Source organism: Martes martes (genome assembly GCF_963455335.1).
Source record: "Martes martes genome assembly, chromosome: 15".
Classification (NCBI taxonomy): Eukaryota; Metazoa; Chordata; class Mammalia; order Carnivora; family Mustelidae; genus Martes; species Martes martes.
This window is the reverse complement of record NC_137903.1, coordinates 57,443,647-57,465,808: the sequence shown is the minus strand read 5'-3', so window position 1 is coordinate 57,465,808 and position 22,162 is coordinate 57,443,647. Positions and strand designations below refer to the sequence as shown.

General features: G+C 34.6%; 1 protein-coding gene across 11 annotated transcripts in view; it reads left to right on the top strand.

Moving 5' to 3' along the window:
* Positions 1–22,162, top strand: part of CDC42BPA (CDC42 binding protein kinase alpha) — a 324,273-nt gene that overhangs the window by 62,813 nt on the left and 239,298 nt on the right. For all 11 annotated transcript variants that reach the window (XM_080824347.1, XM_080824346.1, XM_080824345.1 and 8 more), the window contains exon 2: positions 5,378–5,469. In XM_080824347.1, the coding sequence (XP_080680473.1) occupies positions 5,378–5,469 (92 nt within the window). The remainder of the gene's footprint in view (positions 1–5,377; positions 5,470–22,162) is intronic.

The window sequence follows — 22,162 nt, the reverse complement described above, 5'->3', positions numbered from 1 at the left end:
AGAACACTGAAAAGAAATTTAAAAATTGCTAAAAAAAAGTGTAGTTTTTAAAAATAGCATGAATGCTTGTATAATTTTATTGATCTGTGTTTGTATATAGAAATATTTCTTAAAATATTGAATTTTTTTTTCCAATTTGTTTATGTGCTAAATCACATTAATCAGTTTTCTAATATTAAAACAACTTTGCATTCTTGGGATAAACCCAACTTGGTCATGTTATTTTATTTATAAATTGCTAGATTAGTTGATAATTTGATGAGACCTTTTGCATCTGTATTTTTGATGATATGGGTTAGCTTTCCCTCTTGGTTTATTATTTGGAAAATTTCATTAAAATGGGAACTACCTCTTAATGTGTTTAGTTGAATTTGGAGGTAAAGCTATTCAGGATTGGTCTTTTTTTGTGGAAGATTTTTATACTAGTGATTCAGCTTATTTATTAGATAGTTCATATTTTAATTTTAAAAACACAGTTACTCATTCTAGGAATTTGTTTACTTCTATATTTTCCAATTTATTGGCATAAGCTTTTAATGATATTCTCTTACCACCCATTTAGTCTCAGCAGCATCTGAAATTTTATTCAATTTCTCATTCCCAGTATAGATTTTTCTGTTTTTATTAGTTTTTTTCAACAAACCGTCCTTTGGCCTTGTTGAGCATTTGTATTCTATGCTTATTTTCAAATTAATTAATTTTATTTATTTTGCTTTCTTACTTCTTTGTTTTCTTCTACTTTGAGTTTATTCTTTTGGTCTAATATTTCATGGTCTCTTTAATACCTTAATTTTTAAGTTGTTCTTTACCAGTGTAAATATTGAGTGTTCCCCCCTGCCCCAGTATATACTAGTTTAGTCTACTTTTGTTACATAGTACTTTATTACTACTGTGTAGTTCTGAGTATTTTCTAATTCTTATTAATTTCTTCCTTAAAATTGGTTTAGGATACCAGAGCTTATGGTTTTTTCTGGTAACCTTTCTGTTATTGATTTCTAATTGTACTATACTCATATAATTTGGTTTTTATGTTCTCAGTACTTTGGAATTTTTTGGAGGCAGCTTTATGTCTTGGCATGTTGTCTAGAAGTTCTGTGTGCGTGTTTTAAAATGATATTCTCCAACTCATAGGTGGAGCATTACATGCATGGTGCTCATTTTTTTTTTTTTTTGGTCTTGTTGGGTTATCAATTACTGAAAGTTATAGTAAAATCTGTGAAGGTGAGTTTGTTTCTTCTTTTATGTCTGTCAGTTTAGCTTTACGTATTTTGAGGTTATGTTGTTTGGTCCGTACATGTTTAGAATCATTATGTCCTGGTTATCCCCCCCTTTTTTTAAGCTCTATGTATGGCTCCTTTTAATCCTTATTCTACTAATGCATTTCCCCCAATATCTCTTTTGCTTATTATTAATATGTCTAACTTAGTTATTTGGTGGGAGGGGAAGGGTTAATCGTAGCTTCTACTTTTTCTGAAACTTTGCATAAATTTGGGGAAGAACTTACTAAAACAAGAAAAAACACAGAATTTTATGGAGGACCAGCAAATCTAAATATTATGTGTTTGGAAGAATTAATGTAAAATATGCAAACTTCCAGCCGTATTCGTAAGGAAAAACAATGAAAAAAGATCCAAATATACAGTATTAGCATCTAAAAAGGGATCAAATCTATCTATATGGTATAGTTTTAAAACAAAAGAAAATTATTTTACTTTATTCCAGTAAATTTGAAAATTTCAGTGCAACATATAAATTTGTAGAAAAGTATAACATAGTTGCCACAAAAAGAAATGGAAAATATGAAAATGACAATAATATGAAAGTCAGCTATTAAAAGTCCACTGGAAAGATGTTTTCATTAGCATGTTTTATCAGACCTTATAGTCAGAGTCTCTGCTTTCATCTTCTCTTTGTTTTTTTTTGTTTTTTTTTAAGATTTTTATTTATTTATTTGTCAGAGAGAGTGAGAATGTGAGCACAAGCACAAGCAGAGAGAGCAGTAGGCAGAGGGAGAAGCAGGCTCCCTGCTGAAGGCAGATGCTCAACGACTGAGCCATGCAGGCGCCCCTCTACTTTCATCTTCTAAAAGTTCTCTAGTTTTGTTTATCACCTTGAGATCTTTAAACAAACTGTATTTTGTGTAGACACTGAAAAAGGAGAGAAAGCTACTTAAACATACTTAATGAGGTTGATTGATCATTGGTCCCAAACCAGATGAAGACAGTATAGAAAAAAAGATAATTGTAGACCAGCGTTGTTTATGAACACAGATGTAAAATTTTAAAATCAAAGCAAAGCAATGTCATCTGTGTATTAAATAAATTCATTACAACCAAGTATGATTTATATCAAGGTATATAAAGATGTTTCAACTTTTAAAATCTTCTTAAGTAATATACTAAATTGAAAGAATGAAATAGAAAATCAAATCCTCTTCATGGAGATTGTAATTAAGTCTTATCAGCTGTGTATGAGAATACCTGTTATTCATAATTCAAACACCCACAAACACTTGGTGGTTTCACTTTTTTTTTTTTTCTTTTTGCGGGGGAGGGCATTGAGGGGAGTTGATGGTGGTGCGCATTTGATTGGTAAGGAATAGAATATTTCTAGTATGTTTGTTTGCATTTCTCTGATTTCTTATGAGTGCCATTTTCTGTTTATTAGCCATTTGTATTCACATGGAACATTTTAAATGGAAGAGTAACACTTATTGCATAATTCGTTTACTTGAGGACAGGGACTGTCTAGCGTCTTATAAAATGGCTGGCATACAGCACAGGTATTAGAATATACTTTGTGAGTGAATTGAGTAAATGATTAGTAAAACTATGAGCCTTCAGAAGAAATTTGTGGCTTAACTCATTTTTGAATGTCTGAAATAGAATACTTTTGCAATGCCAAAGAAATGGGATTTTTACCATCAGGTTTCAGAAAATAAAGAATAGATAGGATTGTTTTTAAAATTTCTGTTAATGCTGAAGTCTCCCATAAAACTTGGAAAACTCATAAAATCCTAATTACACATGATTGTACAGTACTCATTTGTAGTGCTTTCAGGGCATATGCTACTGTATGGAAAAATGATTTTTTCTTTTGGCATACTATCATCCTTTGTATCTTTGCTAAAAGATATCATTTTAGCAACCATTTATGTACCTGAATTGTATAAATTTCATTTATAGAGAAAATTTCATTTAGTTTTAAAAAATAGTTTCTTTGAATCATTGAATACCCATTAAAAACTAATGATGTACTATATGTTGGCTAATAGAATTTAAATTTAAAAAAAGTTTCTTTTCCTGTTCTGAATAGTGTTTCAGGGGTTTGAAAATGCTCCATTTTTGACTTTTTAGATAAGTAGGATGTTACCTAAAAGAAGGTATATGTGGAATTACTCTAGATTACAGATAACTGTAGTTGTCTATGATGAAATGCTGTTTTTGGATTTAGGGTCAGTAATGAGACATAAATATGGAACATATACTTTATTTGAGTTCAGGTTATTTGGAAGTCTTGAGGTAGGAGGAATGTAAAGTGAGGTAGAAGCTGTATTTAAAGAACTGCTAAATGTTATGTTGTAGGCTGCTGTGTGGTGTTTTTTAGCTGTAGCTGGCAACTGGACCAGCACTAGACTCATACAGGCTGACTCCACATCTTTATTTTTATTTTATATATTCTGTACCTACCCACCTTAACCATGTATTTCTGAAATGGTGATACAGAAGCTGGGAAAGGGAGGGACACAGCCTCAGATTACTCCTAGATGGATAGATTACTAATCTTCCTTGTGGTTCCCTTATGTCCCACCTACAACTTTGCAAATAGTCTATTTGTCAATAAACTTTCCTCCAGTTATGATGTATTTCTGTTTGGAACCCTGACTGGTACACAGTGGCCATAGTCTCACCAATTTGTCCAGTCTGGTTTGTTAAAAAACCAATGTGCCTTAGTAATTTTTTCGGAGTGTTCACTTCATTTGGTGCCATTGTTTTGTGTGTTTTCTTTTTCCTAGGACAAGCTCCTCCATACCGTCATTCAAATTTGATATTCCTTTGATCATCTTCTTAGTTGTGTGAATTACAAATAGCCAATCTCTATTTCCTTTCCTTATTATCTAAAACAACACAGCCGTCTCTACTAGACTGAGATATGCAGTTTGGAATACCCTTCTTTTATAATTTAGTCGGGCTAAATACCTTCAGAACAAATCAAGTTGTAAGGACTGCCTTGCCTGTTTCACTCTCTTAATGCTCAAATAAATATTACTCTTGCCCCATGGAAGGAAGGGGAAGAGACCTGTATGTATGTATCATGACCCTTTAATCATATTACTCCTTTTTTTTTTGTGAGACTGAAGAGGGACATGAAGGGAGAAAAGGAAGACAGGTTGACATTTCTCTTAGAGGCAGCAGAACATACACTGATTTTAAGATTTTTTTAAAATGTCAGTTTATCAGCTATTATTAATAGGGTGTCTGAATTCCTTGTATGGTATTCAAGGCCAATTACATTTTCCACTTTATGGGTCCATTTTCTTTGCCTTTCTTCTCAAAATTCTGTAACAGCAGTGAATATTTATTGTTATCACCTCAAGGTCATTTTCTTGCCTCTCTGCATTTGCTTATATTGCTCTCTGTGCCTGGAATGTCTACACTGCAAACCCAGGCAAAGTAGCAGAGTTCTACTTAGTCCTCAAGGTGCAGTTCTGTGTTATTTTGTCTGTGAAGTATTAGTGTTCCATTCTCACCTATCTTGAAGCACTTTATATTTACCTCTCTTAGAAGTTTCATCCCACTGTTAAATTTTGTATATGTGTCTACTGTCTGTCTGCCCTGAAAGACTTAGAACTTCCTGAAGAAGGAAGGTATCATACTGTACTGGTAATTGTTCAAACTCCGGTGAGTGCCACCATGTTTTATATAGTGTAGACTCTTGCTAATGGAGTGTTAAAAGGGTATATAAATGAATGAGTGTGAAAGAAATCTGAATTTACGTGGTTGGAATTGCTGAACCTCCTTCTTCCGTGAAATTTGCTTTTACTTCTTGGACATTTGTTAAAATAATATGTCTAGCATTGAGTGTTAGAATTCTACATGAAAATGAATTGGCCTCCTTTGTACATCGCTGTTACTTTGCATTATTTCTTATGTTATTAGGTGTTTAAAAGTATGTTTATCACCAAAAATGTAATTCACATGCAAGAAATAAAGGAAATTGTTTTCTTATGGAAATTAAATGTATTTCTTCTTAATATAGTTTGATGGGATTATGAGGTAGTTTGACTTCATTCTTAATTATCATTTGAATATTTATTGCTTAAGAAATGCCATTATGTATATATCTAATTTAAGTAATTGATGTTCTTTTGTTTCAGCCAAACCATTTACTTCTAAAGTGAAACAGATGCGCCTACATAGAGAAGACTTTGAGATACTGAAGGTGATAGGTCGAGGAGCTTTTGGAGAGGTAAGAGATAAAGTTTTTATAAAAGTTCTGCTAATTGTTGTGGAAAAATTTTATACAGTTTGTGAGAGAATTTAACTGAAATATGATGTCCTTGCTATCATTATATGATCAATCAGAAAATATATTAGTGTTTGGATGAAATATTTCTACATGGAATTTTTTTCCAAGATGTTTTTCTTCACATGTCAGTGGAAGTTTCCTTGTGCCAGTACCACAGTCTTACATACTCTAGATTAAGAAGTCTCAATATCTGGTATTGTAATTCCTCCAGCTTCCTTCCTCTCCTCCTCTGTTCTTGGCCCTTGATATTTTCATATAATTTTACACTGAATGTTTCAGTTTCGGAAATACTCTTAAAAATCCACACCCATACATCTGCTTGAATTTTGATGAGGATTGCACTGAAATAGGAGATTAATTTGTAGATAATTGATACCTTAATGATACTGAGTCAGCCAGTTGATAAAGGAATGTGGTATTCTTTGTTATTTTAATTAGGATTGTTAAATTTCATTTTCTAGTTGTTTTTTGCTAGTAATTAGAAATATCCTGGAATTTTGTTTGCCTTCATACCTAGCAACCTGGTTGATTTTTCTTTTCAATTATGAATTGTGTTGGATTTTAAGAAAATGTTTTATCAGCATCTTTTAAGACACTTAAGGCTTTTCTCCTTTACTCGTTTAATGTGTTGAATTACAACAGTTTAGTTTCAAATGTTAAACTAACCTTGCATTTCTAAGATAAGCCCAACCTTGTATTATCTTCATGTCTCATTGCACTTAGCTTCCTGTGTGTGTGTGTGTGTGTGTGTGTGTGTGTGTGTGTGTGTGTGTCTGTGTTCAGATTCTTAGAGAGAAACTGGCCTGTAATTTTCCTACTTAAAATACCAATCAGTGGTGCCTGGGTGGCTCAGTGGGTTAAAGCCTCTGCCTTCGGCTCAGGTCATGATCCCAGAGTCCTGGGATCGAGCCCCACATCAGGCTCTCTGCTCAGCGGGGAGCCTGCTTCCTCCTCTCTCTCTGCCTGCCTCTCTGCCTACTTGTGATCTCTGTCTGTCAAATAAATAAGTAAAATCTTAAAAAAATAAAATAAAATACCAATCAGATTTTGGTATTTTGGTTATGCTGGCCTCTTTTACTGTTCTCTGGAAGAGTTTGGGAAGATTGTTATTATTTCTTCCTTAAATGTGTAGAAGATTCCACTTGTGAAACCATTGGGCCTGGAGGTTGCCAATAAGACAGTTTTAATTTCTTTAGTGGAAATCAGATTGGATTTTCTATCTATGTGTTAGTTTTGCTAAGTTCACCCATGTCATCTAATTTTTCACAGTTACTACTATACTTATTATTTTTACCTCTCATTTTTTCATTTTTCATGCTAGAGCTTTATCAGTTTTATTTTTTCAATGAATTAACCTTTGCCTTTTGAATTTTTCTATTGTATATTTGTTTGTTTCAGTAATTGCTGCTTTTAATATTTTCTTCCTTTTATTCTCTTTGTTTTTTTTTTTTTTCTTAAGATTTTGTTCATTTATTAGAGAGAGAGTAGAAGACAGATGCTTAACCAACTGAGCCACTCAGGCGCCCCTTTTTTCTTTTCCTTTTTTTCCTTTCACGGGAGCATGAGCAGGGTAAGGGCAGAGGGAGAAGTGGCCTGTACTCTCTTTTGTTTTAAGTTGCTATTCTTTTTATAACTTTTAGAGATAGATAATTAGAGCATTGATGTCTAGCCCTTCTTTTCAAATGTGTGTTTAAGGCTATATGATTTCCTCTAGGCAGCTTTATCTACATCTGATAAGTTTTGATATGTCATTTTTTTTTGTTATTTTGCTCAAAATACAGTGTGATTTCTAATGTGATTTCAAATTTCCATTGTGTTTTCTTTCTTCTTTCTTTTTATCTATTAACTTATAAGTTTGTTGTTCAATTTCTAAATACTTGGAGGGTTTTCTAAGTGCATTTCTGTTACTGAGTTGCAGTGTAATTCTGTAACAGTCTCTGTGTGTGATTTCAGTCCTTTGAAATTTGCCGTGCATTGTTATATAAATATTAGGTTAAAATCATTAACGTTGTTCAAATCTTCCACATCCTTACTTTATTTTCTCTGCTTGATTTGTCGTTTCCTGAAAGAGGATTTGTTTAGTCTTTATTTCTTTTATTTTTCATTGATAACAAATATCAAGTTATTGTATCTTCCGGGTGATTAACTCTTTTAATCATAATAGAATGATCCTTGTTGTCTCTAAATAATGCTTTTTGAAATTTTCCTTAATTTGATGTGATTAGAATGATTCCAGGTCTTTTTATTAGTATTTTCATTAAATATCTTATTCCATCCTTAGAGTTTTAGCTTTCTATAATCTAATGGTATGTTTACTGTTCAGTAGAATATAAGTTTTGTTTGTTTGTTTGTTTGTTTAAGGGAACTCTACCTCCAGCTTAGGGTTTGAACTCATGACCCCCAAGATCAAGAATCACATTCTCTACTTTGTTTTTTAAGATTTTATTTATTTTTTTTGACAGATCACAAGTAGGCAGGGAGGCAGGCAGAGAGAGAGGGGGAAGCAGGCTCCCTGCTTAGCAGAGAGCCCCATGCGGGGGGGGGGGGGGCTTGATCCTAGGACCCTGAGATTATGACCTGAGCCAAAGGCAGAGGCTTAACCCACTGAGCCACCCAGGCGCCCCTTTGTTTTTGTTTTTGCTTTTGTTTTTTTTAAAGATTTTATTTACTTATTAAGAATCACATTCCCTACTGACTGAGCCAGCCAGGTCCCCCAGTTTTTGTTTTTTAATCCAGTCTAATAATCTCATCTTTTAATTGAAGTATATAGTCATTTGACTGTATGTAATGGAATTATTTATTACTATTTGTTTTCTATTTATCTTGCCCATTCTGTATTATGTGTTTAATTCCTGGTAATGGAGTATTTTAAATTATTCTCTCCCTCATTTATTAATTTCTTAGTTTAACTTTTCATTTGGTTTCTCTAGAGATTGCCATATGTAGTCTTGCCAAATTTGTATTTTGCTAATTCTGATTTATCTGACTTAAACCTTTTTTGGGTCATTGCTGTTATGTCTTCAGTAGTACATATATTTAAAACCTCCAAAACTACTGGCTCTGTTCCTTTAGATGTGCTCATATGTTCACATTTTTCTCTTGCTCTTTATAGTCACAGACTTCCCTTTGATAACATTTTCATTTTGACTTAAAAATTCCTTTTATTATTTCATCCTGTCTGATGATAAATTGTCTGCTTTTATTCGTCTGAAAATACATTTATTTTGAGGTCTTAAAATTTTTAAGAAATTGAGTTCTGTGCACACCTCACTCAATGGATTTTTACATTTGCATGTACTTGTGTAACCATTACGTACAATAGGTACCCACTGCCACCTCTCTGTGAGTAAGCACCTCCATATTAATTATTTATGCTGACTTTATCACTGTTGATTTATTTTGCCTGTTTTTGAATTATTTATTAATGGAATTATATAATACATACTCTTGTTTCTGGCTTTTTGCTCAACATTATGCCTGTGTGATTCATCTTTGTAGTAGTTCACAGTATTCCTTTGTATAAATATACCACAAGTTATTTATTCATACTAATGTTGGTGGGTATTCAAGTTGTTTATAGTTTTTGGCCATGTTAATGTTGCTATGAACATTCTTGTATATGTCTTTTGGGAGACAGAGACACTCATTTGTGATTCAGATAAACTTAGAGGAGTGGAATTGCTGGGTCATTGGATAGGCCTGTTCAGCTTTGGTAGATAATGCCAGAAAATTTCCCAAGTGGTCAACCAGTTTGCTAATTTTTACCAAAAAACTCACCAACAGAGAAGGTTCCAGTTGCTCACAATCTCACCAACACTTGGTTACTTATTTGTTTTTAAAATTTTAGCCATTTTTTTGGAGGGTGAGTAGTAATATTGGATTACAATTTCATTTTATATTTTCTCTTAAGTCTTTAACTTACACCCATTTTCATGTCACTGTACATAACTTAGATTTTTTTTGTGTGTGTGTGAAGTGCATATTCTGATGTTAGCTTGGGAGTGGGTGGGGGATTGAGAGTGGGTTGTCTGACTTACTGGTATATTCTGGGTATAGGTGCTTTGTTGGCGATAATGTATGTGTCTGTGTGTGTATTAAATAAAATATCTCTTCCTTTCTGTGGCTTGGCTTTTCCCTCTCCATATGGATCTTTAATTGAAGAGAAGTTCTTAGATTTAGTAAACTCCAGTTAATTAAACTTTTCTTTATTATTAGTCCTTTTGTGTTCCTTTAAAGAGGTTTTTTTTTAAACTCCCAAGGTCATGAAGATATTTTCCCGTGCTATATTCTATAATCTTAAAAAAACATTTTATATTTTAGACTGTTTTCCATCAGATTTATAATTTTGTGTTTCTTGAGGTATAGGTCAAGGCTCATTTTATTCTTTGTAGGTTTTATACATTTATGAGTGATGTTTTCGGATGAGCTTTAATAGAATTGTTTTCTAACTTTGTACTAGAATAGAAATGCAGTTGATTTTTGTATATTCATACTGTATTTAAGGATCTTGATATATTCACTTATTCTAGATTATATGTAAGTTTTCAGATTTTTCATAATTGTATTTCCAAATAATGACAGCTTTTTTTTTCCCTTTCTGAACTTTATGCCTTTTATTTGTTTTTCTTATTTTACTGCAATGGAGAGAATCTTCCATGAAATGTTGAATTCAAGTGGTGAAAATAGGATTTTTGTCTGGTTTGTGATTTTTAGGGTGAAGTATTCAGTATTTTACTATTGCATTTGAAGTTTGCTGCAGATTTTTTGTTTGTATTGTTACTCTTTTTTAGGCTAAGGTAGTTTTCCTTCTAGTCCTAGTCTGTTGAGAGTTTTTGCCATGCATAGAAGTTAACCTTTATCAAAAGTTTTTCTATATGTGTTTTGTTGATACGATTTGACTTCTATATTTGGTTACTGTGGGGATTATATTGGTTAGTTTTTGAATGTACCAATACTACATTAGTATATAAATCCAGTTGTTCCATGTATCATTTTAATATATATAGTTTGGTTTAATTTGCTTAGATTTTGTTTAGCAGTTTTTTGTTTACATGTATGAGAAAGATTGGCTTTTAATTTAACTATTCTATTAATTTTTTTATATTCTGGAATGATATGCTTAGGTCCTAGGACAGTTTGGGGAGTGTTCTTGGTTTCTCAGTTTTTGAAAGTTTGTATAAGATTATTATTTCTTGGAAACTAGTTATGCCATCTGGGAGTGTGATTTCTTTTCTTCTTTTTTTTTTTTTTTGTCTCTCTCTTTTGAGGTAAATTTTATGTATGTTGAAATACACTTATTGTGTATATGTATGATGTGAGTTTTGACAAATAGATTCACCCTTATTGAAGATATAGAACTTTCCCATCTCCCTAAGAAGTGGCAACCACTGTTCTAAATTATAACTGTGGCTTAGTTTTGGGTTTTTGAAAATTTCATGTAAATGGAATCCTACCATATGTACTTTTCAGGGTACAATTTCTTTTGCCCAGAATACATCTGTGAGATCCATTGTTGTGATTGAATGTATGAATATTCCCTTTTTTGTTGCTGATTAGCATACTAATTTATTAATATACTACAATTTATCCATTCTTATGGATAAATTGATTTTATCCATTTGATGAGCATTTGGGCTGTTTTTAGTTTTTGGGTATTAGGAATAAAATTGATATGCATATTATTGTACAAGTATGTATGGAAATACATTTATATTTTCCTTGGGTTATATTACTGGAACTGCTCTGCTAATGGTAGGTGCATGTTTAATTTAAAAGAAACTGGCAATTTTTTTCTAATCGGGTTGTACCAATTTATATTCCTACCGTGTTCATGGGTCTCACCAATACATTCTATTTGTTAGTCTAGTGAGTTACAGTGTAATAGTATCTCATGGTCTTAAATTGCATTGTTATTTGGATTTGTGTTGTGTATCAACATAATAATGTGTTTTTGTGGCTTATTCACCATTCTTCTATCTTCTTTGTGAAGTATATGTTCAGATACTTTGTTCATTTTAAAAAATTGAGGTATTTGTATTTTCATTATTGTAGGAATTCATTATGTTTTATATTTATAAGAGTCCTTTGTCAGATACATGTTTTGTCAATATTTCTCACAGGCTGTGTGGCTTGCATATTAATTTTCTTAAGAAATGTTTCCTTATGAGCAGAAGTTTTAAATTTTGATGATATAATTGAAAATTTTTTCTCTTATTGTTGTTATCTTTTTTTTTGTTCTAAGAAATTCTTGTTCATAGCCAGGTCACAAAGGTATTTATGCTTTTCCCATTAAAGCTTTATAGTTTTACCTTTTTTGTTTGGATTGGTGATCCATTTCCCGCATTTCCCAATTCCATTTCAAATTAATTCATGTATGATGTCAGATAGGCATTGAGGTTCATTTATTTCCCAATGGATTTCCAGTTGTTTTAACACCATTTGTTGAAAAGGCTGTTTTCTGTTTATTGAATTACTTCTGTACCTTTGTAAAAACAAAACAAAAAATCAGTCGACCGTATAAGCCTGGACCTTTTTCTGCTCTTTCTATTCTATTTCATTGGTCTCTTTGTCTTTCCCTATGCCAGTTCCACACTATCTTGATTCTTTATTCTTTTGTTTTATACTGTAAAGTTGAGAGCATGTAGTGAAGTCTGAGTGTAAGTGCTTCTACCAGGTTCTTTTTCAAAATCGTTTTAACTCTTCTAGAACTGTTGGATTATTGTATAAATTTTAAAATCCATGTCAGCTTCCATAAAAGCCTACTGGTTTTGAAAATGAATTTGCATCAATTATAGATCAGTTTTGGTAGGACTGACACATTAACAATGTTGGGTCTACTAATTAGTCCATAAACAATGTTATTTCTCTCTCCTTTTTTTTTTTTTTTTTTTAAAAGAGAAACAGGGAGAGCATGTGTGAGCTGAGTAGGGGTGGGTGTGCAGAGGCGCAGAGGGAGAATTTTTTTTTTCTTTTAATATTATTTATTTACTGATTTGACAGAGAGAGACACAGTGAGAGAGGGAAGACAGGTAGAGGGAGTGGGAGAGGGAATAGCAGACTCCCCTGCTGAGTAGGGAGCTCAGTGCGGGCCTGATCCCAGGACTCTGGGATCATGACCTGAGCCAAAGGCAGATGCTTAAAGATGAAGCCATCCAGGTGCCCTGGGAGAGAGAGAATCTTAAACAGGTTCCACACTCAGTGCAGAGCCTAATGTGGGGCTTGATCTCATGACCCTGAGATCATGATCTGAGCCAAAATCAGGAGTCAAATGCTCAATGACTGAGCCACCAAAGTGCCCCTCTCTTTGTTTTTTAAAGTGTATTTTAATTTTTCTCAAGAATGTTTTATAATTTTAGTGTATAAATTTTATTCATTCTTTTAATTGAATGTATTCCTAAATATATTATGTTTTTTGGTGCTATGGTAGATGACACTAAAATTTTTTATGTTCAGATAGCATGCTACTACTATGTAGATACATCACTGATTTTTGTATCTAATATTATTTCCTAAATTCACTTATTTTTAAATAGTTTATTATTTTAGTTGTTGCTTTCTTAGATTTTCTTTGTAAACGATCATATCATCTGAGAATAGGGACAATTTCCTTTTTACTTTACAGGCTTTATACCTTCTATTTCTTTATCTTACTCTACTAGTTTGGACGTGTAGTACAATATTGAATAGATGTCAGGGGGATAGGCATCCTTACCTTATTCCTGAGCATTGGGAGACAGGACTCAGTGTTTCAGTGTTTGTGTAGGTGCCTTTTATCCTTTTGAAGATACTGTCTTCTATTACTGGTTTGCTGAGAATTAAAAAAAATTTTCATCACTAATGGATGCTGAATTTTGTCATATGCTTTTGGGCATTTACTGAAATAATCATATAGATTTGCCCTTTTATTCTGGTAATATGGTGAGTCACTTAGACTTTTTAAAAATAGAATTTATTTTTTAGAGCATTTTTATAGCAAAATGTATAGCAAAATTGAGTGGAAAGTACAGGGAGTTCCCATATCCCTCCGAGCCCGACTTGTGCTCAGCCTCTTCCACTATTGACATTCTGCATTCTAGTGATGCATGTGCTATAGTCTGTGAGTCTGCACAGACACAGCGTTATCAGCTGAAGTCCGCAGTTTACACTGGGGGTCACTCTTGGTGGTTCACATTGTATGGGTTTGAACCAATGTATAATGGTACATATCCATCCTTATAATATCACACAGAATTGTTTCACTGACTTAAAAATCCTCTGTGCTCTGTTTATCATTCCACCCTTCCTTTGTCTTCTGGCTGTCCCTCATCTTTTTACTGTCTCCACAGTTTTGCCTTTTCCAGAATGTCCTGTAGTTGGAACATATAGGAAGGTAGCCTTTCATATTGGCTTCTTCCATGTAGTAATGTTCATTTACATTTCTCTTAGGTCTTTTCATGACTTTTGATAGCTCATTTTTTTTTAGTGTTGGATAATACACCATTGTCTAAACATGCCTCTGGTTTTATTTATCCATTTACCTACTGAAAGATATCTTGGTTGCTTCCAACTTTTGGCAATTATGAATTGCCAAATGAATGAGGAGATTGTTGGGTGGACATAAATTTTCACTTCCTTTGGGAAAATACCAAGGAGCATGATTGCTGGATGGAATGGTAAGAGTCCTGTTAAAGTTTTGTAAGAAACTACCAAAATGTCTTACGATGTGGCTGGTACCATTTTGCATTTGACTAGCAATGAATGAGAGTTCCTGTTGTTCCACATCCTTATCAGCCTTTGGCGTTTTCAGTGTTTTAAATTTTGGCCATTTTAATAGGTGTGTAGTTGTAGCTCATGGTTGTTTTAACCTGCAGTTCCCTAGGTGATGTTGAGCATATTTTCATATGCTTTTTGCCATCTGTGTATCTTCTTGGGTGAGATGTCTGTTAGGATCTTTCGCCCATTTTTTTAATGGGGTGGTTTGTTTTCTTAATGTTGATTTTTAAGAGTTTGTTTGTTTTAGATAGTTGTCTTTATCAGATGCATCTTTTGCAAATACTTCCTCTCAGGTTTGTCTTCTCATTCTTGTGACAGCATCTGTCATAGAGCAGAAGTTTTTAATTTTGGTGAAGTCGAATTTATCAGTTATTTCTTTCATGGATTCTGCTTTTGGTAAATGATTGATTTTTCAAATATTAAGCTAATCTCTGGGATAAATTCCAGTTGGTCATGACTTAACTGTCCTTTTGAGATATTGCTCTATTCAGTAGTTCCTTTGTGTTTTCTTATCTATTTTAATATCTATAATTATTGGAGAATGTTTACCTATGATTTATTTTTTATAATGTTGATGTCAATTTTTGACATTAGTTTTATGCTGGACTTACAAAATGAACTGGCGGAGGGTTTGCCTTTTTTGCTTTTTTTTTTTTAATATTTTGTGTATATTTGGTATTTTTTCCCCTTAAGTGTTGGATAGAATTTACCAGTAAAACCTTCTGGACTTGGTTTTTTTTGTGGGCATATAATTGTACTAATTTAGTTTCTTGGTGGTTATAGAACTATTCAAATTTTCTATTTTATATTGTGTCAGCTCCAGTAAATTTTATTTTTCATTAAATTTGTTTATTTCATTTATGTTTTCAAATGTAAAGTTGCTCATAATATCTCTTTATTATTTTTTTGACATCTGTGGAATATGAGGTAATATTCTGTCTTTCATTGCTGATGCTTAGATTTTTTTCCTCTCATTCTTTGTTAGTCATGTTAGAGGTTGTTCAGTGTTACTAATTTTGAACAAATCTACTTTAGGTTTATGGATTGTCTGTATTTTCGTCACTTATAAAAAAAAGATTTATTTTAGAGAGAGTGCACGTGAGCAGGGAGAGGGACAGAGGAGGGTGGAGAGGGAGAGAGAAAGGAGAGAATCTCAAGCAGACTCTGGGCTGAGTATGGAGACCAATGAGGGCTCGATCTCACAACCCTGAGATCATGACTTGAGCCAGAAACCAAGAGTCAGATGCTTAACTGGCTGAGCCCCCCCAAGGTGCCCCTATTTTTGTCACTTTTTAACATAATTTTTTTTTCTTTGTTTCTTTTATAATGCTTTCTTTGGATTTGATTTGCTCATCTTTTTTCTAGCCTCTCAAAAACTTAAACTTAGATCTTTCATTCTTTTCCATTCCAATTTAACCGTTAAAACTATAAATTTCTCTCTGAGCAGGGTTAGGTGTATCCCACAGATTTTGATGTTATATTTTCATTATCATTCATATCAAAAAACTATCTGGGGCGCCTGGGTGGCTCAGCGGGTTAAGCCTCTGCCTTTGGCTTGGGTCATGATCTCAGGGTCCTGGGATCGAGCCCCACATCGGGCTCTCTGCTTATCGGGGAGCCTGCTTCCCCCCTCTCTCTGCCTGCCTCTCTGCCTACTTGTGATCTCTGTTCATCAAATAAACAAATTTAAAAAAACCTATCTAACTTTCTCTTTGATATCTTCTTTGATTAGTCATTAAATATAGCATTTACTTTTAATAATTTGGGGACTAAATGGGTTATCTTACTGTTACTGATGTCCAAATTATGTTTGTTATGGTTAGACATCATACTCTTAAGTTTTTAGTACTTTGGAGATTTATTAAAATTTGTTTTATGGTCAAAATATGGCTTATCATTATGAACACTCCATATGTACTTGAAAATAATTTTTATTTTATGTTTGTTGATTATATGCTTTTATGAATGTCAGGTCAAGGTGGTCGATGCTGTCAATAAAATCTTCCATACTTTGGTGAGTTTTGTTTAGTTCATTTGAGAAAGGAATATTAGAATCTTCAAATATAATTGTGTGGGTATGTCTATTCCTCCTCCTCATGCATTTTGAAACTCATAAAAAGTGCATACAGTTTCTCAGTTTTTATGTATTTCTGATACATCAACTTTTTTTTATCATTATGGAGTGTTTCCTTTTTTATAAGGTAGTATGTCTGTCTGATAGTCTAGTTTGTTTCATATTAATATAGTTACCTTTTTTTTTAAAAAGATTTTATTTATTTGACAGAGAGAGAGAGAGAGATCACAAGTAGGCAGAGAGGCAGGCAGAGAGAGAGGAGGAAGCAAGCTCCCTGCTAAGCAGAGAGCCCAATGTAGGGCTCGATCCCAGGACCCTGGGATCATGACTGGAGCCTAAGGCAGATGCTTAACCATTTGAGCCACCCAGGTGTCCCCTCTTGCTCTCTTTCTGCCTTTTTTGGGGTTACTTGAATATTTTTTAATGTTCTCTTTTGATTTCTGTATTGACTTTTTTGCCAAACAATCTCTGCATTATTTTCATAATAGTTGTTCTTGAATATGGGTCCTTTTTTTTCCCATTCCAAGAACTTAGCATCTTTTAAGTGTCACAACAGTCTTATTTTTATAGAAACGTCAGTGTCAGTCAGTTTTCTTGTTGATAATTTTGCTCTCTTTCTTCTACCTTTCTACTACTGCATAAACTAGAGGGTGAAGTCACATAAATTGCCCAGAATTAGGGTCAAAGAAAAATGAATTGGAATGACCCAGACACACACACATATAATTCTTTGCCAAAAAGCCTGTATCAATTAGGTGTAAGAATTAAAAAGGAAGAGTTAGAACTTCAGTTTGGAAATATATTCTGATATATCTAAAAACTATATCTAAAAGCCCAAAGATAGTGCTAAAAGCTACTATAAAATTAAAGAGATAATTCCATAGTAATTATACATATACACAAGTTGTGAACTTATGTATGTATAAATAACTGCAGTTTGGAAGTTAATGGAAGAGAAAAATTTACAATTGCCACATCATGAAAGTGTTAATTATTTATAAATTAATTAACAGATTAAATAATTCCAGTGATATGGTAATTACTAGGCTGGTTCTTAAGTTTATACAGGAAAATATTAAGAATCAACAGAAAAATGCTTAAAAAATGGAGTGGTGATAGACCTACTATATATTAAAACGTGTTATAAAGCCTCAAGAAATAGCACATGAATAAAAAGTCCAGAAATGGGCTCACATACACATAGTAGTTTAATGTCTGCTAAAGGCAGCCTCTCCAATTAGTGCAAAAGAGAAATTTTAATACATGGTCTTGAGACGACGGGATAGCCAGTTGGAAGGGTCCATTTGTGGATCCAGTTAAAATTCATATTATCTATTAGGACAAACTATGAATGGATCAGATATTCAAGTAAAAAATAAGACAAATAGAACATAAGTGTCCAAAATATGTTGAACAAGCTATGGTATAGCCACACAGTAGAACACTGTACACCTGCAATAAAGATCTGAGGTCACCAGGATATATCGTAAAGTGGATAAAATAGGCTGCAGGTCAGGTCATGATCCCAGGGTCTTGGGATCAAGCCCCATGTTGGGCTCCCAGCTCAGTGGGGAGTCTGCTTCTCCCTTTCCCTCTGCCTGCCATACCCCCTGCTCATGCTCACTCTCTCTCAAATAAATAAAATCTTTAAAAAAATTGGCTGCAGGATAGTGTATATATAGTAAGCTGTTTTTTGTTAAGAGGTAGAAGTTGTACAATTCATACTTGTATTTTCATAAAGTAACATTTTACAGGGACAAGGGGGGAGGGTGCACAGGTAGACACTGACAGGAGTGGGGGTGACCCTTCTAGGTAGAAACATTTTTGTTTTGGTTTTTGAAGCATTTGCTTTTTATTGAATAATAAATTCTTTTTGAACTTATTCTCTATTTCATAAATCACTAGAAAGTCTTCCAGGTTAAGATGAATTAATCTGCAAGTTCTGCAAATAATTTAAGGAAGAAGTCAGTCTGAATGTAAACTTCCCCAGATAGAAAGGAGGGACCATCACCCAGCCCATTTGATGAGGCTAGAATAAGCTTGTTTCTGAAACCTGACTGTTGAGTTGGAGGAGGGCATCATAGGAAAGAATGCCTGTGATTTGATTTTATCACAAAAGTCAGGATAATGGTTATCTCTGGTGAGAAGGTGGAGGTATGTGGGTAGATTCTGGGCTACTGCAATGTTCTATTTCTTGATCTCCATTTTACTTATATGTTGTTCACTTTAAAATTGTGTTTAACTCTACATTTGTTTTGTCTTTCTGAATGTTATAATCACAAATGTTATAAAGTAATTTGTAAAAAGCTATAATAATCCATGTTTATCTAACAAATGAGCTCTAAAATATATATAGTAACAACTGATAACATTTTCATAGGGGAATACAAAAATTCAGAACAGTTTAAAATAGAGCTTTTAACTATCCCTTCTCAGAAACTGGCTAGTCAAGGAGTTAAAAAAAAAAAATCAAGACTTAAGAAGTTTTTATTTTTTGAAGGTAGGACTTTTTAATGGCATATTTATTCCATTCTGCGTTAAAATGATTGGTAGAGTAATGCAGTGATTTTTAAAAATAGAAACAACTAGCTTCTCCTAAACTAGTTTCACGAAGGGATTAGAGGCAGTCAAATTGGTATCCAGTAGGGACACACTTGCTTTTGTTTAAGCTATTCTATTGGGATTTATGTTCTGCAGCTAGCATAGCAGTTCTAGTCAGTGTTGGAATTGTTCATTCACATGATGAGGTCCACCGCAAATAAAACTTCTTTTTAAAAAAAAGTCATGCCACAGCGAAGAACAGAAAGGGTGTGCCACAGTGGAAGGTTCAACAGATTAAGGGACCCCTGGACAAAGTGGCTTTCTTCACTTAACAGTCTATCATCTCTCCTCTTCCTCAAAGTCTAGAAAATAACCACTTGGTAGGAGGTACTGGATATATGTAGGGATTTATATCATTGTTGGGAATTTCATTTTCCATCCCTTTGGAAAACCTGAAGTCAGACCCTTCAGGTTCTCAACACAGTTTTGCTCAGTGGAGATGTTCCTGGAGGGAGAGTTTGGAGGTTGGTTGTAGCAGGATTTGGAGCAGCAGGCACTAGTCTACGCAAAAGTCCTTATTAGGAAATTGAAAGGGCTCACTGTTCCATCAGCAGTAAGGATCAGTCCACAGAAGAGGCCGCATGTAGCCAAGGCTGGGTTTTTTTTTCCTGGTAAGAGAGCTCTGTTTAACCTTAAATAGTATACACAGGGTGTGGCCTGGTCTTGTCTTTCGGGCCCCACCGCACACTAGCCACCATCTGAGCTCTTCAGTCTTACCGAACTCAAAGAAGAAAAGGAGTTCCCACCGCCATCCTCACCTTAACCCGACCAGCCTTATAAAAACAAAAACCAGGCTGCAGTAGGCCACAACATTTTTGTGGTGCTGATCGGTACCTGCGATTCTGACCACAATCTCTGATTGATTCCTCCGAGAATTTGAAGAAGCAGTTGTCACCCCAGTCTGTTTTCTAGGAGTGATAGCCAGCCAGTGGGGGATGGCATTCTCCACAGTCTAGTCCAGGAGGCAGGTGGTATGGCCTCCTTTTACTTTGTTGCTGACATGAACTTTAAAGACCGCCGGAGTTGGCCGACACAGGGAAGGCTCCCTCTGCTGGACCCTGCTTGTAAGCACCAGCTGTGAGTGTCGTGCTGGAAGGAAGCTGGAAACTGTAGTGATAGCTTCTTCTTACCCCTGTAGCACTGAGGATAGCTGGGGTTACAGACCTCGCTGCACTTGGGAGGGTCTCTCCACTTTCATCGCCTGGTGGCTGAGAGCCATTGAAATAGTGCTCACGTAGGGGGGTAGAGTAGGGTCTGCAGCCTACATGGGAATCATAATGAGGCCATCTGAGACCAGGCTTTGCTTGGTCCAGAAAATTCAGGCTCCAGAGGGAAGTCCCTCATACAATCATCTCTCACTACTCAGTAGAGGAGCAGTCTTCAGCAGTCCCCTATCTCCCCACTGGCATCAGAATTGGGTATGAATGCAGAGCTGGTCAGAGCTTGTGGCCCAAACAACTGGGAAGAAACACAGGAATTCTGTTGCTGATGTCTTTTGAATGTTTAGAAAGTTCAGCCAGTATTTCTAGATATTAGAGTTTTTTAGGCAGACTCGTTTTCTTAGCAAACTGTACTCTCTGAGGCAGCTTTGGTCTATCCAGGAAAGGCTCAAACACTCCGTTTTGCTGATGTCCCCATATGGAGGCTGAACGGTTCATCTGCAGGGGTGCAAAATGGGATCTGCTTTAGTAAGCAGCACCACCAGGCATAAAAGGATGGCTAGGGCCCACTACCCTTTGGGGTCTGGATCCTGGATTTACTGAAGCTGTGGAGACCCTGAGCCTACAGTTGCCATGTCCAGTCCTAGTACCTGCTTCCTATAAACCCAGTCTACCATTGTTGCCACTGGGATAAGATGTAAAATATTTTAATGACATGATTAAATAATAATATTAAATAATATTAAACAAATAAGTACTAAATAATATTAAATAATAATAATAATAATTAAATAATGACATGATTAGATAAGTAAAGAATTCTATATATATATAGAGAGAGAACACACATTGTGTGTGTAGAGAACACACATTGTTTTCTAGCACATACTGATCATTCTTAGAATTTACCTTGGTTTTGGGGCACCTGGGTGGCTCCGTCAGTTAAACAGCTCCTTTTGGCTCGGGTCATGATCCCAGGGTCCCAGGATCTAGCCCTGCATCAGTCTTCCTGCTCAGCAGGGAGCCTGCTTCTCCCTCAGCCCCACTTGTGTTCTTTCTCTCTCAAATAAATAAATAAAATCTTTTAAAAAATCTTAAAAAAAATTTTACGTTGTTCTAGGCCAGAAGGGTGTCTCAGTAACTTCCAAAAATTATTATTATGTAGCCCAGTATCTGACCTTAATAAAATACAGTTAGAAATTGGGGTGCCTGGGTGGCTCAGTGGGTTAAGCATCCGACTCTTGATTTCAGCTCAGGTTATGATCTCAGGGTTGTAAGATCAAGCTTGTGTCAGGCTCTGTGCTCAGCCGGGAATCTGCTTGAGATTCTCTTCTCCTTTTGCCCCTTCCCCTGCTCACTCTCTCTTTCTCAAATAGATAAATCTCTTTAAGAAAAGGAATTAATACCAGCTAAAAATGACCTATATGTTTATACACTTGAAAGTATAGATCATAAGGGAAATTATAAAGTGATTAGATATGAATGAAATTACATTTCAACCTTTGTGAGATACTTAGAGATTTATAACTTACAATTAATTTAGCAGGAAACAAGAAACTTTGGTAAGTGCTGTGGGCTGAATTGTGGCTCTGTCCCCAAGCCCTCAAAAACATTCGTATATTAAAGTTGTAACTAAGTACCTCAGAACATGACCCTATTTAGACAGAGTCTTTGTAGAGATAACTAAGTTAAAATGAGGTCATTACTTTGGGCCCTACTGTACTATTAAGGGTATCCTTATAAGAAGGGGAAATTTGGACACAGTCATGGACAGAAGGAAGATGATTTAAAGACACAGGGAGAAGTTGGGCATGTCAAGCCAAGGAGAAAGGCCTGGAATAATCCTTTCCTCATGACACTCAGAAGTAACCAACCCTGTCACCTTGATCTTGGACTTCTGAGTCTCCAGAACTGTAAGAGAAAATATATTTTTGTTGGTTAAGCTACCTGATCTATGTTACCTTGTTATGTCAGCCCTAGCAAACTAATACAGTAATTAATGACCCACATTTTAATTCAGAAAGTTGGAAAAAGAACCACAAAGTAA